Source organism: Myotis myotis, unplaced genomic scaffold (genome assembly GCF_014108235.1).
Source record: "Myotis myotis isolate mMyoMyo1 unplaced genomic scaffold, mMyoMyo1.p scaffold_m19_p_7, whole genome shotgun sequence".
NCBI lineage: Eukaryota > Metazoa > Chordata > Mammalia > Chiroptera > Vespertilionidae > Myotis > Myotis myotis.
The window spans coordinates 31,607,670-31,628,456 of NW_023416379.1; the positions used below are offsets into that span (position 1 = coordinate 31,607,670).

The following is a 20,787-nucleotide window of genomic DNA, read 5'->3' on the forward strand; positions in this document are numbered from 1 at the left end:
AATTGAGCCTAAGAATGGAGTTGATTGGAAATACACAGTGTATATTAATAATGTGTATGGTGTTTAAAGGATGGTAAGCATTGTTAATTTCATTGTTAATGGATGTTTTCAATTAAATTTAAGTTTGTGTTTATACAAAAAAAAAAAAAAAAAAAAAAAACTACTGCAATTTAAAATAGACAAACTTAACTCAATCCATAAATTCGTATAAGACATGTGGCCTTCCCTTACTTCTTCATAGTGTTCTCTTCCCTGATCAAAACTTGATCCCAGAAAAGCTTCCGATAAACTCATATATCCAGAAATATAAAATATAGTACAGTTCATGTATTGTGTTTTAAAAGGAAGAAATTTTTAAAAATCTAATTTTGAGATTTATGTTCTCATCAGATTGTTAGGAGAATATTGTAAGGAGCAAGGAGGTCTTTTTGGGGAACATTAAAACCAAACTGAAAATTTTATTTAGTGGCCTCCCCATACCCACTTCCCCACCTGCATTATGGATAATTATGGATACGTAACACTGCATCTGTCTTATCTAAAGTGCCTATGAACCACATCAGATTCAAGCCTCTCACTGGATCAGGCAGACACCAATGAGCCTCACTTATCTGGACACTTTTAAGTCCTATGTCAGTGTTCTCCCAGCCTAAGGCCCATGAAAGTGACCTTACAAAACATCAAAATGTTAACTTTCAAAATGAATATATATCCAGTAAAATATCCAGACTTGGAAATGATCAGTTATTCCTGCTCTCATTTTTTCTGCAGAGATGCTGTAAGCCTAACAGTAATTTAGAGATTTTTGTTTAGTGTTTAGGTAAATTTTACATACAGTGAAATGCAACAACCTTAAATATATAATTCAGTGAGTTTTGAAAATTGCATTCACCATGTAACCCACATCTCAATCAAGATATAGACAATTTCCATATTCTTAGAAATTCCCTCAAACCTCTTTGCAGTGGATTCTGTCATCCTCATACTTCATCCCAGGCAACAGATTGACCTGTCCTATAACATCATACAAATGAGTCATACAAGAAGTTTTCTTTTGTGTTCAATTTTATCTCAGTATAATGTCAATCTGTAAGATTCAGTTATACTGTGATGTATATCAATTTGTTTATTCATCAATCAACAGTTATTTATAGTGTTTCTTTTCTTTTTTTTCCTTTTTCTTATTATTATGAAAAAGGCCATAATGAATGTTCTTGTCCAGGTCTTTTTGTGAATAAATGTATTCATTTCTCTTGGGTAACTACCTAATAGAGAAATTATGGATCATGGGGTTAAATCTGAACCCTTTTGAAAGAAGGAAAGCATCTGACCCAAAGGTTTTTCTCTTCTTTTATCAGATACCCACTGCACACTCCCAGCAAGAAGACCCAAATAAACCCTACTGGATTTTGAGGGTTGTCACTGAACATAACGAAGCAGAATATCTTGAAGTGAAAAAAGATACAGAACGAGCAGATGAGATCCGAGCTATGAAGCAAGCCTGGGAGATGGCAGAGCCAGGAAGAGCCATCAAGGTCTCTTGAATTTGTGGAGTTGTACTTTTCCTTTCTGTTACTCGGCATGGTTGGAAGAAAGAGCCATGTTGGTGAAACCACATAGTCTTTCCTTCAGGAATGGCATCTGGAACTTTCTCAGACATTGATTCGATGTTAAGACCACATTTGGACACACTGTCCTAATACCCTGATGACTTGCAAAAGCAAAGCATATAATGGTGCCATGTGTTAACCTGTGGGTGACCTCATTCTTTTACATAGCCTAGGCTTAATGCTATCTCTCCTCCCAACTAAGACAGCCTAAAACTGCTTTCATCGACTTTGAACAGCCTTAGGCAGATAAAAACCATGTGCTGCTGCCTGTGGTATAGTATATACAGGGGTGTGCAAAAGTAGGTTTACAGTTGTAGTACAAATAAATAATACAATAATTAATAACTAACAATACAAGAATAAACTGTTCCACATATTCACAACTGTAAGCCCACTTTTGCCCCCTAGACCTCATGTCTCCCTCTCCCTACGTTTTATATAAGAATCATTGCCATAGTGAAACAGTATTATTTGTGTGTGTTTCATGTCCCAACTCAGGGTAACTGGGAAAGATGAAAGCGATTCAGAATCAGGAGACGTGGGATTTCAGTGCATTAATTTTAGGACCACTTCATTAGTTCTCAGAAATGGCTGTCAAAAACATGGATGGTTTAGAAATTGAGTTTATTCGATAATTAACAAGAGCCAGCCTGGTCCCAGCTGCCTCAGTCATTCACATTTCCCTGTGTTTTCTGTTTTTGTTTGGTTCTTGAGTACCTTTAAGATGTCTGTACTGTGTGTTGATCATGTTTGTTCCTTAGGCTTATCAGGCTCGTCTGCATTACCTCAGCCGGTTCATTAAGAAAACACCCGAAGGTGAGAGCGTGCCTGGGACTGTGTCTCTGTCAGAAAACCTTTTGCGAGGAGAAGAAGGTCAGTGAGCCTGCCCCCAAGGCCTCAGGGCCGTAACCCCTTCGAAATGACAGGCAGCAAGTCATGCTTGGTAAAAAGAAACCATGTCAGGATCTGTTTTCTTATGGATTATGAAAAGTCACATACAATCCTATAAAAAGTAGATATTTATTTCTTTTTCACCAAGCATATGTTTACATTTCCCATCAAGTGGATATGATTTTCTCCACTGACTGAGAGATGAAACAAGATATAAGGGTATGGCCTGGCTAGAAGTAGCAGTATGCAAACTTGAAGATAGACATCCTGCTATAAATCTGGCACCTTTTCTAATCACCATAAACATGAATAATGGCAGTTAAGAATCATAGCTATAAAGTCAGTGATTGCCTTGGACATGGAACTGTGAAATGCTAATTATTTTAATATATCAACCCATTGATATATAATATTATTCTCAACTTACCAATAAGGACAAAGACCTATAATTATTTCCTCAGTAATTTACTAAATTCACAAGATAGCCAGGAACAAACCCAGCATGCAGACAGAGCCCTCCATCAGCCCATGTGTCTGGTATTTTCTTACCAATATGTGATTGCTTCATTTACATCCCAAAACATGCTTTCCTACTCGCACATCTTCAGGAGAATCCTATCTAATAATAGACAAACATGGTAATTGACCATACCTTCACCACACCTCCTATTGGCTAATCAGTGCGATATGCAAATTAACTGCCAACAAAGATGGCGGCTAATTTGCATATTGCAGGCAGGGCAGGACACTGGGAGCTGCCATCCAGACCCCCGTGTGTGACCCCAGGAGCCCCTGGAAAACCGGGCCGCAGGCAAGGCGGCCCCTCGGGACCCAGGAGCGGCCCTGCCTGCGGCCCGTGTTGGTGATTATGATTGGAAAGCCGGGCCGCAGGCAAGGTGGCCCCCTGGAACCCAGGAGCCCGTCAGGGAGGTCTGCAGGTGAAGCAGTGATCAAGCTATGAGGGGGATGGTGGGGGGTGGAAGGAGCTACAGGAGCAGCTCTGGCTGGAGACTGAAGACTCCCGCCAGAGCAAAGAGCAAAGACTGAAGGCTCCAGACGCAGCGAAGACTATGTCCAGAGCGAAGATGGAAGGCGGTGGCCAGAGTGAAGGTCTGAGTCCCAGGTGCCAGAGGAAAACTGGTGCTGGCAGCCAGGGGAAAGAAGGCCTATTGCACGAATCTTAAAAATATTAAAAAATTAAAAAGTAATAAAATATTAATTGAAATGTATCTGCATTACATGAAAAATCTCCTAATTGCTTCTAGCATAATTTATTAAATTGTGCTAAAATTAACAAGGGTTCAATTAAAAAATACCTTAATTCTAAATGATATAATAGAAAATATATAATAGTGCAGTTATAAGCACTTATCTGAAAATAAAAATTTAAAGAAGTGAATTTAAAGAAGGGATTAGCCAAAGAAAATATATGCACAACCCATGGACACAGACAATAGTATGGTGATGGCCAGAGAGAAGTGGGGGGCAAGAGCTGGGTAGAGGGGGCAAAAGGGGGAAAATAGGGACATCCTCTATAATAATAATAAAAGGCTAATATGCACATTGACTGAATGGCAGAATGACCAGTTGCTATGATGCGCACTGGCCACCAGGGGACAGATGTTCAATGCAGGGGTTGCCCCCTGGTGGTCAGTGCACTTCCATATGGGAAGTGCCACTCAGCCAGAAGCTGGCTCATGGCTGGCCAGAGCAGTGGTGGTGGCAGAAGCCTCTCCCACCTCCGTGGCAGCACTAAGAATGTCCAACTAACAGTTTAGACGTGATCCCTTGGGGGCCTAAGCCTTTAGTCAGACATCCCCCGAGGGCTCCCTGGCTGCCAGAAGGATGTCTGACTGCAAACTTAGGCCTGATCCCCCAGGGAGTGGGCCTAAGTCAACAGGTGGACACCCCTCTAAGGAGTCCTGGACTGTGAATGGGCGCAGGCCGGGCTGAGGGACCCCTCCCCCAGCCAGTGCACAAATTTTTGTGCACTGGGCCTCTAGTAATTTAATAATTGTTACATAAATAATGTTTCGTAACTTTTCTATAAATAATCTAAACAGTAAATATCACCCTAATTCTGTTATCCTGGGATGGAGCCTGTTCAAAATGCTTCATGTTTAGTATCTCACTTTAACCTATAGCACAAACCTTTAACTATGACACAAACATTACTATTTCCATTTTACAGATAAAGAGACCAAAGTTCAGAGAGTCATCTTATTTTTCCTAAGTCACATACATATAAAAAGTGACAACACTGGGATTTAAAATATTCTAACTCCTAAAGTACTTACTCCTCTAATTGATGAAATTAAATAATATTAGGAATACAAAGGTGAATAAGCTCTAGATTATGTTTATTATTTAAATGTATTAATAATAATACATTTGTATTATTACAATGTATTAATAATATTACATTACATTATATGTAAAAGAAAAATTGTTGTGCTAGATGTTTGTTAAAAATGTCAAGGAAGACTTTATTCAAGACTATTGCAATAGGAGTCAGGGATGTTGCAATTGGGAGAGAGATTGAATTCAACTCTGAATATTACAAGGACAAGTGGGGATTTATAGCCAATAGGCAGAAAGTAGAGAGAAAATACTCAGAGGAACTTGGATAGGTCTCAGGGGTTAAGGAAGAGGAACTTGATTAAGTATCAAAGATGGGAGAAAGGGAAGCTTAATTGGATATCAAGGGTAAGGGCAATCTATAATAATAAAAGCATAATATGTTAATTAAACCAGAAGTCCTTGTGGACAAAGCTGGGGCTGCAAGGGAAGCCCAGGTCCCGGGTACCAGAGGGAAGCCGATGCCGGCAGCCGGGGGAAGGAAGGCCTTCTCTTGCACTAATTTCATGCATTGGGCCTCTAGATCTCAATAAATGGGTTTAGCAGGATTCTTTGCTAAAACTGGAATTCTTTTTCTCTCTCTCTTTTTTTTTTAAATTTTGTCTTATTGCTTAAAGTATTACAAAGAGTATTACATATGTCTCCTTCCCCCCCCCCTTGACCTTCCCCCAGCCTCCCCTACCCACCAATATCTTGTGTCCGTTGGTTATGCTTATATGCATGCATACAAGTCCTTCGGTTGATCTCTTACTCCCTCCCTAACCCTCCCCGGCCTTCCCACTGTAGTTTGACAGTCTGTTCGATGCTGTTCGGCCTCTGTATCTATTTTTATTCATCAGTTTATCATGGTCTTTATTATCCACAAATGAGTGAGATCATGTGGCATTTTTCTTTCATTGACTGGCTTATTTCACTTAACATAATGCTCTCCAGTTCCATCCATGCTGTTGCAAATGGTAAGAATTCCTTCTTTTTTACAGCAGCATAGTATTCCATTGTGTAGATGTACCACAGTTTTCTAATCCATTCATCTACTGATGGGCACTTAGGCTGTTTCCAAATCTTAGCTATGGTAAATTGTGCTGCTATGAACATAGGGATGCATATATCCTTTCTGATTGGTGTTTCTGGTTTCTTGGGATCCTAAGCCAAGGACAAGATCTAGTGGAGAACAGGGCTCTGAGGAGCTTGATCTTGTCATCTAACATTCATGCAATAAAGGCACAAATCTCAATTCTACAGCTTAACAAATTTTCACATATGTATAAAAATTCAGATCAAGGTATAAAATACTTAATACATCCACAAAGTCCTCCTCATTCCTCTTCCCTGCCATTTCCCTCTTCAAAGTAACTACTAGTTTGACCTCTATCACTAGGAATTAATTTTCCCTGTTCTTGAATTCATATATTTGAACTCACACAGTATATAATAGAGGTAAAGAAGAAGATATGGGTGGCCAATTTGAGGAGTGTGAGCATAGACCTAAAGATACTCAAATTCAATGTTATTTAAACACTGACCTTAAAACAAAATACCTATGAGGAAGATTTCTTCCCATCATTTGTGATCATTGCTTAAGCTAAGCAGGACTGGGAGGTCAGGGATTTAAAAAGTGTATTTCCATGGTCAGATTTACATTGCAGACCCCTGGTGACTTTTAAAGATATGCATTTAAAGGGGGAAAGAATAGAGATGGGGAAACCATTCAGGAAAGTACTGCCACAGTCCAGGTAAATTCATACCGTATATGCATCCTATATGTCTTGATTTTTATCTCTTCCATATCTTCTTGTGTCAAGGTTAGTAAGTTGTGTTTTACAAGAAATTTATCCATTTTATCTATCTAAGTTAAACTTCCTGGAAAAACTTGCTCTAGGGTTGCATCAATTTTGACAATATTGATGCAACCAACATTGACTCCTGATTGTCTCCCTTTTATTTCAACATTTCTCCACACTCTTGAGCACTAACCTATTTCATTCAAAGCAGAATATAACACCAATTAAAACATGTGCAATTGATAAATAGAGGGAAAAATGTCTGCATAATGTGGAAGTTGTGGTAGGTCTTCCAGTTTTTCCTGGCACAGAGATATGGAACAAGGGCAGTAGAATTATAGCTTTAAGAAAAAAATTTTCAAATTTTGCAGCTTCACAAGAAAGATCCCTTTCCAGCTCTGTTTTCCTAGTAAGACAATTTTAGACAAGTGCCTGCACACAGGGCTTGCTCTCCAGAAAGAAGGGTCCCATCTACTCATAATTCTCACATGGGACAGGCGGCACTTCCTCCAGCACCCAAGAGAACAGCAGCCCCAGTGGTTCAGAAATCCCCTTCCTATTTGTAACGTCTCACCTCCATAAAGCTTCTGTTTTCCTGTTACCTTTTGATATCCTGAGGCAGCTTCCAGGCCCAATGGCTGCTCAGGTCATCCATGTCATCTTCTGGCGTGCCAATGGTTATTTTTGCTAGTGCTCTGGTTTAGAAGTTGCAAAGCTTTCAAGTCTTTTGCTCCAAACCTGTGCTCTCATAGTCCTGTTACTTTTTGCATATGATTTCGTAGCATGCAAGTTTTTTGTCAGTAACGCACATGCCATGTTGTTAATAGAAACAGCTATAAGTTTTGCGAAAGAGCCAGAAACAAAGATGACGGAGGCCAAAGAGTCAATACAACAAGGGAGTGTGCTGTGGAAGAAGTGGCAAATGTCCAAGAGCTTAAAGGAGCTGACCAAATCGGTAATGGGTGAGATCGGAGGGAAAGAGGACCATGAGCTGCGGAAGGATAACTGGAGTGAGTATCACACTTGTGGGTATCACCCTCGTGGGTAAGATAAGTACATGTTTTGAAAGAAAAATCCTGGAACATATACTAACTTTAAAAAATGTGATGTCGAGGGGTATGCCATAGAAAAATTTGTATTTTAGATGCACAGGTCTTCATTTGGCTTATGAGAGTTGATAATCTGCTTAAGAATCTGATTGTTTAAACACTTATCCTAAAAATAAAAGCAAATATTTTTAAAAAGTAGCAGTTCTAAAGTGTGTAGTTATACCTGAAAGTAAAATTGTACTAATCACAAACACATTGTCACCAAACACCTCTACAGTAAGCTACAGGATAGATTTTCTTCTTTTCCTTTTATAACAAATTTTAAATATTTGGTTTCTAAAAGGTTGGAAGAAAGCAGTTAAAAAAAAAGAAGAAGAAGAAGAAAAGAGAGCAGTTTTCAGTGGCACACACCCACACTGACTTGGTTCATTTTTGTGTGGCATTGATTTGCATTCATTTACTAAAATGAACCTAAGCCCTTCATGGATGGTGTTACAGAGAGATGTCTGCACATTCCTCGCTTCCAGGGTAGTGGGCTTGGAGGACCAGAGAGGATTTTTCCCTAAGCAGCTCTCAGACTTTCTATTGTTAAGAGGGTTGTGTCTTGGGCTGCTCATGGGGCCCAAGTTCCCTGCTCCTTCCTGAATTGGAAGCACTACTTATGAGTGAGGGGGCTGCCTGCTGGCCACCTCCAGGGTTCTGTGATCTTGGCCCATTTGCCTCACTGAGGCTACACCCTCCAGTTACCCCTCTGTCAGTAGTAAAATCTCACTCTTTTGTTCTCTACTTGTTAAGAACCCAGGCAAGAGAGGAAAATGTTCTGGAAGGAAGCATCCTCAGAAATGCCAGCAATGGTTCTCTTTTCAAAATTGCTGAACCAGTCTGAGAATTTTAAAATTAAACACTTTATGGCTAAAACATGCCCTTAAATGATTTTTCACTGTAAAGAAGAAAATTCAAAGACTCCTTTATCACACTAAAAAGAGATACTGATAGTTTTGAACTCGTATTTTGAAAGCAAGCACTCATTTAATAGGTAATGCGCATGGTAGTGGCACTAGGACATATCTATCATTTCACATTAATATTCAATTGATAGAGTGCTTTGGCATATTTATCACAGTTGAGCCTCTGTGAACTAGATAAAGCATATATGGTATCTCTGCCTTGGAAACGAAGGAGATAAAATGATGACTCACCTAAAGAGAGGAAGCTGGTAGAGTTTGGATAGAATCAACACTCAAACCCTAATTCTTTTGATTCCATAAACTTCCCCCCCACACACACTTAGTTAATTTAAATATCTATAAAATGAAAATAGAATTAAATTCCCATCTCAAATGGTTTATTTATATGCTAATGAGAAACCCTTCCAATTGAAAAAAAATGGAATGTAACCAGAGCAGCCTGGATAACAGTGTCCTCTGCAGTCAGAGTGTAGATTTTATTTTTAATCCCAGCCCCAGGCCAGGCTTCAGTGTCAGTTCTCCTGCTGCTCATTTCTTCACACTTTTGGCCATTAGTCTTCAGACATTTGCCTTCAAGTTTGCATAATTGTAAAAGAGTGTACTTTGGGATGAGGAGGAGGGGTCAGCAAATAGGGAAGAAAGGTAAGAAGAGTAAGCAGGAAGGGAGGATCAAAGTAGCCTGTCCTAAAGCAAAAATTTCTTTAAAACATTCTTAAAAAATTGGTATTATAATTTTAATTTAACATAAAATGGTAAGTTTATTTACACACCATCAAGAAAAACTATGTTGTTGTGTGGTTGCAATACATTCTAACCCTCTGAAACACTGCCATGTGCCCACATACTGTGGTTGTAGAAGGAATCCTACTGGAGTTCATGGGTCTGATTGTCAGCGGTTATCTGGAACTTGCTGTTACTCCACCTCTGCTGTTGGTGCACCACAAATTGGCCCTCATCCCTGGAAAAGCATTGCCCATAAGATATTATATAAACTGCATCCAGGATGGCCAGGGGTGAGCCTGAGGAGGGGTGGTGAAGGATTAAAGACAGACAAGAGAATACAGTTGGGGCCAGGTAGGATCACTGTGCCTGGATGAGGAAACAGTGACACGCCTGTAAGCCGACGCTTTATTTTATAGTCAGATCACACAAAGCAAAACAAAGGCAAGATGTTTACAATGTTCTTTCCAGTTTCAAATCTGCTTCTTTCCCGTTGTTGCCATTCTCTCAGCTCTATCAAGCTTTGTTTAGGCAACACTTGCTGCACCCCCCACAGCCCATACATTCCTTAGCTACCTAGGACTGCAGGGTTGGACTTTAAGGTCAAGCTTACAACCATAGCCTTTTGGCTATAATTGTGCTGGGAGGGCTATGCCCTGTGAGAGCTTCATGTGGTATGGCCTCCACCTTCCCATCAATATTTGTGACTCCCTAAAGCGACCTTATTCTTGCTACTTTCTATTTTCATATAGTAGGTAGCTTAGAACAACTTGCTTCATATGAGAGAGGTCATGAAAACAATATCATTATGGAATTCACTCCTAAGCAGTCTTCTTCTACACCAAGCCATCATCAAGGCCAAGAGCCTAAACATTGCTTTCAATGTCCCTTTTATTTCTTGGGGCCTCTGAAAAGTGCCTCTTCCAGAGGTTGGACATGATCACTGTCTTTATTCTAAAATCTTTTCTTCAGACCGCACAATCAGTCAAACCATTCTTTGCCATGACTTTTAAATAGTAATTCTCATACTACCTGTCATGAAAGTTGTCTCTGAGTCTTTTGCAAACTGAAACTTTATAAAATACAATAAAATGACCCAGTGATAACCAATTGCTGTGAAATTATTCTTATGCATACTGTCACTTTCAGATGGAGGATGGTACACAAACACACACACACACACACACACACACACACACACACACAAACTTTGAGCTGCATTGTTCAGAGGTTCAAGACTGTCATACTACATTCACACGTTGTTCTGATACAACAGAGTTTTGTAGATTAACATGAAGATTTCTCTGCCCCTTTTCTACTCTCTGAGTTTAAATATATATTATTTGGCTGGATGTAAAAAAATCACAAACATCTAATTAATCAGAAAATAGTTTCTTTCCAGCCAAAGTCAGCAGTTGGTATCTTATGGAAATAATTCAAGCTAGAAATGCCAAAAAAATACACCCAACATTAATATGGTAGATATGTAATAAGAAAAGCAAATGTACTTTAGAAACCTAAGATCCCAAAGTAACTATGATGAAAAAAGAAAAGTTAGTGCTACTGGTTTTTAAAAGAGACATATAATAAAATTTTGATACTTTAGGAATTTTTTATTTAATGTTATTTAATAAAAACAATGATTGAATTTATGTTTTAATAATGGAGCAGAGTTGGGATTTGTATTATTATGTTTTATTTTCTCATGTGTATATAACTATATTTTTTGGAAAAAAACTAAAAAATTTATTTGGATGTTATTTTTTATATTTTTAAAAGTTTACATTAGATTATATTTTGGATGAAAGATCACTTTTAACAAGTTCTTAAAAATTAAATGCTTGACAATATTTCTGGAGACTATTATAACCACATGTTAAAAAGCAAGGTTAAATAGTCAGTGTGTGTGTATGTGTGTGTGTGGGGCGGGGGGGGGGGGGGGGGGCGGGGGAGGGGGGCGGGGGTAAGACTTCTTAAATGGTAAATACTTGACATGCCCTCGTCCCATAAAGCAGCAATAAGGAAATGGCCAAAAAACATTTCAAAACTCTGAAGGCATAGAACAAAGTAAAAAATGTTTATTAAAAATAAGAACAACAAATAAATTTTCTTAATTGAATTAGTTTTCTTTCTCTGCTGTAACAACCACATACTTGCTGGCTCAAAACAACACAAACTAACTTCTTATAGTTCTATGGGGAAGAAATTCTAAAATGTAGGTGTTGTCAGGGCTGCCTTTTTCCTGGAGACTCCAGGGGAGAGGATCTGGGTCCCTTTGGGTACTATGATGCTGGTCAAGGCAAGCAACTAATCAGTCAAAAACTGAACAGGGAAATCAGGGTAATAAAACGACCATAGAGATTTCAGCCTACGGTGAAGAACAAGGCAATATGGCCATTCTAACCACCTATACTCAATACTTTGAAGGAAGTTCTAGCCATTTCAATAAGAAAAAAATAAATAAAACACATCCATATTGGAAAGAAAGAAGTAAAACTGTATTCTCAGACAAATTGATCCTGTATATTGAAAATTCTAAGGGATCAGAGAAAAAGAACCAAGAATATCATTTACAACTAATAAGTGAGTTTAGTGAGGTCACATGATATAGATTAATATACAAAATATGCTTTTATTTCCGCATATTATCAATGAGCAATCAAAATTAAATTTAGACAGTTTTAATCACAATAGCATCACTAATGAATATATGGAAATAAATTTAATAAAAATCAAACATTTACATACTGAAAGTTATAAAACATCACTGAAAAAAAATTTCAAAGATCTAAATAAAGAGAGAGGTAGTCCATGCTTTGGATTAGAAGATTCAATATAGTAATATGGTATATTTATATTTAATTCTCTCCAAATTGATCTATAAATTTAGTGCTTTCCCTATTAAAATCCTAGTACATGTTTTACAAAATTTGATAAGCTGACCTCTAAATTTATATCTATAATAATAACAGCATAATATGCTAATTAGACTCGATGTCCTTCCGACATCCTTCTGGACAAAGCCATAGTGGGCGGGGGCCAAGGCAGAGGCAGCTGCCGCGGTGGCAAAGGCTGAAGGCTTTGCATGAATTTCATGCATCAGGTCTCTGGTGGAAATATAAAAGGCTCAGAATGACAAAACTAATTCTGATAAAGAACCAAGGAGGAGGATTATGACTTTGTGATTTCACAGTTTATAATGAAGCCAACAATGATCAAAGCAATATGACTGGCAGTTTATTGAAAAGTTAGAAATAATTTTACCGTTTCTACTTACATAAAATGTCCAATAAAGGCAAATCTATAGAGACACCGAGTAGATTAATGGTTGGCTGTGACTTGTGGAGAAAATGTAGAATGACTGTAAAAGGGCATGAGATTTTATTTGGGTAATAGAGATGGCTTAAAAGTGGATTTTGGTGCTGGTTGCCCACCTCTGTAAATTTACTAAAAAGTACCGAATTATACTTTTTAAATGGGAAAAATTTGTGGTGTATAAATTATACTTTATAATTTTTTAAAAAAGAAACCAAATGGACTAGAAAGATGGAATATTATTCAGCCATAAAAAAAAATAAAATCTTGCCATTTGTAACAACAAAAATGGACCTAGAGGGTATTATCCTAAGTGAAATAAGCCAGACAGAGAAAGATAAATACCATATGATTTCACTAATATGTGGAATATAAAAAAAACAAATGAATAAGCAAAAAAAAGCAGAAATAGACTTATAGATACCAGAGAATAAACTGATGATTAGCAGAGGGGAGTGGGGTGGGGGAATGGGCAAAAAAGTGATGAGGATTAGAAAGTACAAACTTCCAGTTATAAAATAAGTCTCAGGAATATATTATAAAGCATAGAGTCAATAATATTGTAATAACTATGTATGGTGTCAGATGGGTACTGGACTTATTGTAGTGGTAACTTCATTAGATATATCCTATATAATAAAAGCCCAGCAACCAAAGCAGTGGTAAGACCAAAACGACCAGAAACCAGGGCGCTCAGACAGGCAGGCGAGTGGTTAGGGGCAATCAGGCAGTCAGGCGAGCAGTTAGAAGCCAGCAGTCCCAGATTGCGAGAGGGATGTCCAACTGCTGACCAGCGGGATCGGGCCTAAACCAGCAGTTGGACATCCCCCAAAAGGTCCTGGAATGCAAGAGGGTGCAGGCCAGGCTGAGGGACCACCCCCCCCCCCATGCATGAATTTCATGCACCAGGCCAAATAATATATATATTATATTATTAGTTTCAGGTATACTATGTTGTATACCTGAAACTAATAATATAATATTGTATGTCAACTATAATTTAAAAATAAATATATTTTTATAAAATGGTCTGGAAAGGCTGATAGTATCCTAGATTCTGAAATTTTCCTTAACTCTGTTTTTATGGGTTCATATTGGTCTATACAGTAAAAAGATCCTACTAATTTGACACTCACTGTTTATCTATTGTATGTTGCCTACTACACTGGGCTAAAAATTTTTTGAAGATAGAATACTGTGCCTTAAACATTTTTATGTTCTACCCATGCATGCTTAGTATACCTTTCATATATAAACCAAGTTCTTTAAATGTTGGGTCATTTAATTTGTTTATAATGTAGTTTCATAACTTAAATGTCTTCTTTTTGTTCCCACCTTCATTTACCCATAATTAGAATAACATTTTGTTATGTTTTTATAGGTTATATTCATTTTGTCATCTTTTTTATTTAACTGTGAGCATAGTAACATCAGTGAAAGATAAATATGAAACATAATTATATTTTAAGGCATATTAAATCACATTAAAATCATTACATAAGGCAAGTCCAATCAATGGTTATTTTGTTAACAGAAAATGCTATCTTTCATTAAAATAAGATCTAACACTCATTTAGTTAGTCATTGTTGATTTTTTTGGAAGTTTAAAATTGTTTTTTTAACAGGGATGACTACACGATCTCAATCATTTTTGGAAATGTCTCCACGACTTATTCAAAAGGCGCTAGACCTAGATATAAATCAATATATACGGTAAGTTTTAGTAAACATGATTAATGTAGACATCTGTGTTTGTAGAATTTTGGTTATACTGCTAATAGGCAGTTGTTAAGTGAAATTTGAAATTAAATGCTTAATATATTTTCAGGGTATTTAAATTTTTAGAAGTACATGAATTTCAGTGTTTTCTGAAAGATTTAATGTGCAACTTGATTAAGGTGAGTTGAGCTGCAGAAGATTCTCACCATACCTAATGCCATTATTTAGTTAGATTCAGCTTCCTTAAGAACTACATAATAGGATTAATACGGAGCTAGTTACTCAAGCATATTTGTATGTTTGGAAACATTTTCAAAATTATTTAGCTGCTTAAATTAAAAAGGAAGATCTGAAAAATAGGCTCATATTTTCAAACACCAGTTTCACAAACATCTTATCAAGTGGTGCATCTAATTATACTGATATTTTCCTAAAATAATTTTCTAAAATATCAGTGATTCAATGGATGGAACATAGTCCATCTAAAAATAATGGTTTATTATTTCTATTCCATATTTGATTTTATTCAGACTACCATACTGTTACGATATTAAATTATTTGAGCTCTAAGATAAAATTCATTTTAGAGTTCCCAAATGATTTAATTCTCTCTTTTTTTTAATTTTAATTTTTTTCCCATCTCCATTTATTACCTCTCTTTCAATGTTTCTTATATCAAGGAAAACAAATATTGAGCCTTTGCTGCAAACAGATGACCTGAATCAGCAGCAAGCAATGCAAAAGGCAGAGGAGGTTCACCAGTTCCGACAGTACAGGGCCAGGATACTTAGCATTCGAGAAATTGAACAAGAAGAACGGGCTAAACTGCAGGATAAAGGCGTGGAGATGTACTCAGAAATGTGGGTGAGTCTAAAAATGCATGGGTCACAGTCGACACATTCTTTTGCGTTGTGTAAAAGGTGCCAGAGTCATACAGTACCTGGGAACAAAGAAATCTTGAAAACATTTCGTTCCCAACTTCTCAGAAAAGATGGCAAATTGATTATCCACACTAATTTCAATTACTCCCTAAATTCCCTCTACAATGCCACATTGGGAATCAGTCCACGAAGTGGGAAGAATGGGAGAGAAGACAACAAAATGTTTGTGAAGTTGGCAAACAGCTGGTGAAGATTGCTTTAACAGACTTGAGGCAGCCAAAACTTAAGCTGGCAGCAGAAAAGAAACATGATCAGTAATGTATTTTTCTTCAGATAGGAGGAAAACGTACCAATCCTCAAGGGGTTACTGACACATATTAAATGTAATTTACACTAAACCCTTAAGATGGCTCTTTCCATATTTTTTTTTTTTTTAAATGTCACTGCTGTTATCCTGTACTTGTGCAAATAGTTTAGCCAAACCAATTTTATTATGGTAGATACAGTATTTTTCTCTCACCTTGTAAAACTATGGAACATTTCTTGAAGAAGTTAGCAATGAAAACAAAACCTTTCTAGAAGCTTTTCTCATAGCCAGTATTGGTTCGTTAATCATTCTTTCATTATATCATTTTGAAAGAGTAAACAACACATTGCACCGTAACTGTGGCCATACTGTCAGAAATGCAAATGAAGTTAGGAATCACTGCCTTATTTTACAGCCATTTCATAATCCATTTCTAGAATGTTACCTGGAACTGACATTAAGTGTTCATGTCTACAGTTTTGAAAATTATTCTTCTTTTCTAAAATATTTATTTTAATGTTTCTAGTTTCCTGATACTTTCCATTTCCACAGTTTATTCACTCAACAAATATTTCTGGGCAGTTTTGTACCAGGGACTCTCCTAAGCATAAACAGAAGAGATAAACCCCTTCCTGCCCTGTGGAGTTCAAATTCTAGTGAGGAAATAGATGCTTAAATATAAACACAATACCTAAGTACATTGTATGCTCTGATGGAAAGGAATAAGTGTTGAGAAAAAAAAAGTAGACTAGGAACAGAGCACAATGGTTGTACTAGGTGTGTCTGAAGAAGCACAGTGAGAGCCTGTGCCACAGTAACAGTGAACAGAGGGAAGTGACTGGAGAAGAGGTCAGAGACAAAATGGGAACACAGGGCTGGGAAAGGTCATCGTATAGGACTGCAAAGGCCACCATAAAAACTTTAGCTTTGAGAACCAAGATGGCGGCGTAAGGTATAGACCTGTGCGTGCTGCTTCCCACAACAACATTGAAACTACCAACTATAGGACAAACAGCTATCATTCAGAACCATGGGAAAGCTGGCTCAGTGGAAGTTCTACAACTGGAAGGAAAGAAAGAAGCGCATTGAGACTGAGTAGGATATTTAGAGCCGCCAAGAACAGAGGTACGGAAAGGGTTACAAACTCTCGAATCCACTGTGCTTGTTTGGGGTGGGATTTTGAGGTCCTAGACCCCTACAGGGAGAGGCGGGACGGCCTTGCAGTGGGTCAGAAAGTGAGGGTGGCTCTCTCACGGAGATGCTCGCTGGCACTCGGGGACGCGGAGTCACGGAGTCGTGGAGAGGCGAGGAGCCTCGGAGACGCCACTGCTGCTTGCTCCACCCTGGTGATTCCTTGAGACCCCGCCCTACTCAATTTCCATCCCCACCCAAGCTGTGCCAGTGGCACAAAAGGAAACACCTGTGCTTTTGCAGCGTAACCCAACAAACTGCAGATTTCAACTCCTCGCACCCATAAGGGACACACTCAAGAAGCAGACTCAGGTTCAAAGGAAGCTGGAGCCAGACCCGGCTGGGCTGGCGACATGGAACCGCTGTACCAGCAAACGCACAAGCAGGTCCACCAGATCCAGTCTCACATGGGACACCGGGAGACGGCAGACAAGCAGTCTGTGCACTTCATAGAAAACGAAACCCAAGCAAGCATACCAGATATTTAGCCAGCTAGAAAGCCTGGAGATTTTGTCCAGCAAGGAGCCTCCCAACAAAAGACAGAATGCCAAACTTCATGTTGACCAGTTAAAGTATGATGTCCAGCACTTGCAGACGACTCTCAGAAACTTCCAGCTTCCAGGAGAGACAGCAAGAGGAGCTTCTGACTCGCACTTTCACCCCCAACGTGGGATATGGAGCCCCCTGTGAGGCTGTGGTGCCCCCTGCAAGGCTATGACAGTCCCTGTGGGGCTGAGACGGTCCCTGTGAGGCTGAGACGGTCCCAGTGAGGCTGAAATGGCCCCTGTGAGGCTGAGTCGGTCCCAGTGAGGCTGAGACGGCCCCTGTGAGGCTGAGTCGGTCCCTGTGAGGCTGAAATGGCCCCTGTGAGGCTGAGTCGGTCCCAGTGAGGCTGAGACGGCCCCAGTGAGGCTGAGTCGGTCCCAGTGAGGCTGAAATGGCCCCTGTGAGGCTGAGTCGGTCCCAGTGAGGCTGAGACGGCCCCTGTGAGGCTGAGTCGGTCCCAGTGAGGCTGAGATGGCCCCTGTGAGGCTGAGTCGGTCCCAGTGAGGCTGAGACGGCCCCAGTGAGGCTGAAATGGTCCCAGTGAGGCTGAGACGGTCCCAGTGGGGCTGAGACAGCCCCTGTGAGGCTGAAATGGTCCCAGTGAGGCTGAAACGGTCCCAGTGGGGCTGAGACAGCCCCTGTGAAGCTGAGACGGTCCCTGCAAGGCTGCGACGGTCCCTGTGAGGCTGCGATGGCCCCTGGGAAGCCGGCGGAACCGCGGGAGCCGCCCAGATGGCTTTGTCGACAGCCCTCAAACCAGCGTGCAGCCCCAAGCACAACTATCACCCGAAGGGCGAGAAGGGCGAGAGCAGCTGTAGTGTTGCTTTCTCCTCACTTTTGGTAACAAAATCCTCATTTTAAACATAAGAGGACACATTATTTTAAAAAGCCGTTACAGGTCTCCATACCCTTTCTGAGTAGAGCGTGAACAAGTCATGAGAGACCTTTCTGAACACAGGGACACGTTGCAGATGGAAATAACTACATTTTCCATGTGTATGACCTTTGACCTGGCGACAAAAAGCGTATACCTATGGATGAGGACAGTGGAGAGTAAGGGCAGAGGGTGGGGTGGGAACTGGCTGGAGGGTAGCTATGGGGGGTAAAAGGGGGAACAACTGTAATAATCTGAACAATAAAGATTTATTTAAAAAATAAAATAAAATAAAAATAAAACTTTAGCTTTTATTCTGAGGGAAATTTGGAGCCATGACAAGATTCTAAAGAGCAGAGGAGTAACATAATCTGACTTCAGTTTTAAAGGGATTGCTCTGAATATTGTGTGGAAAACAAGTAGAGAAGGGGGCACATGCAAAAAAAAGACAGATCTGTAAGGAGACAATTTCATTGAGCACGTGAGAGGTAACCATGGTTCACACCAGGGTGGTAGGGTAGAGATGGTGGTGAGAAGCAGTTGAATTATAGATGTATTTTCAAGATAGAATCAATAGGATTTTCTGTTGGAATGTTGGTGCATTACAAGAGAAAGAGAGGAGTCAAGAAATGCTCTTGATATTTTGCCTAAACAACTGAAAGGATTGAATTGCTATAAGATCTGATGGTTTGGAGAAAAGATAAGGACTTCAATTTGGGGCATTTTTATATATATCTATTATATCAAAGCAGATATTTTAGTTTGTCTATTAGACAGTCATGTGAAAATTGTTTTGAAGTTAGATGTGTGATTCTGGAATTTGGGAGGGAGATATGGGCTAGAGATTACAAAAAAAAAAAAAAAAAAAAAAAAGGACCCATCAGTGTATACATGAAATTTAATGCCATAGGGTTAGATGAATGAAATTGCCAGGGGATGAGGCCTAAGATCTGAGATGTGACCACTTCCACATTAAAAGATGAAGGAGAAAAAGAGAAATAAGCAGAGGTGACTGGTAAGGAACTGCTAGTGAAGTGAAAGGCATGTTAAGAGGGTGCGATGTCAAAGAAACTAAGTGAGGCCCGTTGATTCAGGAGGAGAGAGTATGGTTAAGTAAGAATAGAATCAAGAAATTATCTTGCATTTAGCTACGTACAGGTCATTGGTGTCTTTGATGAATACTGTACAGTTTTTTCGAAGTGGTAAGAATGAAAGCCAAACTGACACTAACAAAGGTAACCAATGGATTAGGTGATATTATTTGTAAGCATAACTCAGATATACTTTGTCAGGACTAGATTATGTGTGAGGAACGAGTACTTTATTGAGCACAGTTACTATGAGAGACACACAAGAACGGTACATTTGATATAGATTATATTTGAACTCATTTAAAGCAGATAGCTGCTTTGCCAAAATTTCTGCCTATTTAATTCTTAACTTTTTATTTTCCTCCTATTGATGTTTTTATTTACTATTCTGTTAAAATCTCATGTACCCTTTTTACTATCTCATGTTGTATGTATTGATAAGCATTTGAGACCATTACTTAATTTTCATCTTTCTTCAGTCATTTCCCCCATGAATCTACTGGCATAAAGAAAGGATCAAGGTCTTGCATTGTTGTGCTTGTTTGTTTGTTTGTTTTCTGGGACCATAAGCCTTTTAGCAGTGGGTCTTATTTGACTGAGTTTTTCTTTTGAAATAGGACTCCTTAGATGATGCCCGTCAAAAGATCTTCAATATTCGGGAAGAGTATAGAAACAAGATGCTGGAGGCTGAGCGCCTGAGGTTGGAGGCTCTGGCTGCAGAGGAAGCAGCACTGCGGGCAGAGACAGCAAAGAAGACCACCTCAATGCATGACAAAGACAAGAAAAAGAAAGGAAAGAAAAAGTAACCAGGAGATACCCAATACCACCTTTCTTCTGAAAAAGGAAAACCTACTTTTCATTATCTATAACTTTTCCTGTTGACAAAAAATATAGGAAGTTAAAAATTAAAAGTTTTCCTACCTTAGAAATAGTTTCTGTATTTTAATGTTAATTTGTTTTTCTCAGGAAGGTTTATTTGAAGTCATTGGGAGTTTAATTTTTCTAATTTCAATAAAAATGCCTCAGATAGAATGTGATAAAATGTATGTCTCACTCTGAATTGCTCTAGTTTTAGCTAATACTAAAACAAGATCATAAATGAGTCAGCAGAATTGCCTTTGAAAAATTCAACAATGAGAGAAATGGCTATTGTTCTCAGAGAAAATTTCGTCTCTAACTTTAAAGACTTTACAATATTAAAAAAAATAAGTTTCAGATTCGTGCTTTTATTTTTTAAGCTGAATGTCAGTGAACCTCCCTCACTGGGCAAGAGCTATGGTGAGTTAAACTCATCCAGTGTTAGAACTACGAATCCGAATCGTAGCAGTGAGTCACGGTAACCCAGGCATAGAGAATGTGATCACAAACATGTCTCTTGTCATGTGTACCCACATCGTATTTTATGTAAGACAGAGAACATGTTCTCGTATGGTTGTTTTAGAAAAATATGAGTGGGTAACTAAGGCACATAGAAGGAAACTGACTT

The 20,787-nt window shown here is 38.8% G+C and overlaps 1 protein-coding gene across 1 annotated transcript in view; it reads left to right on the forward strand.

The window, feature by feature from the left end:
- The window catches only part of ADGB (androglobin), a 152,496-nt gene extending 132,073 nt beyond the window's left edge, over positions 1-20,423 (forward strand). The window contains exons 32-37 of the mRNA XM_036317321.1: positions 1,359-1,535; positions 2,372-2,483; positions 7,468-7,650; positions 14,318-14,405; positions 15,092-15,275; positions 19,919-20,423. Coding sequence (XP_036173214.1) covers positions 1,359-1,535; positions 2,372-2,483; positions 7,468-7,650; positions 14,318-14,405; positions 15,092-15,275; positions 19,919-20,107 — 933 coding nt within the window. The 3' untranslated portion in view covers positions 20,108-20,423. The remainder of the gene's footprint in view (positions 1-1,358; positions 1,536-2,371; positions 2,484-7,467; positions 7,651-14,317; positions 14,406-15,091; positions 15,276-19,918) is intronic.
- The last annotated feature ends 364 nt before the right edge of the window (positions 20,424-20,787 follow it).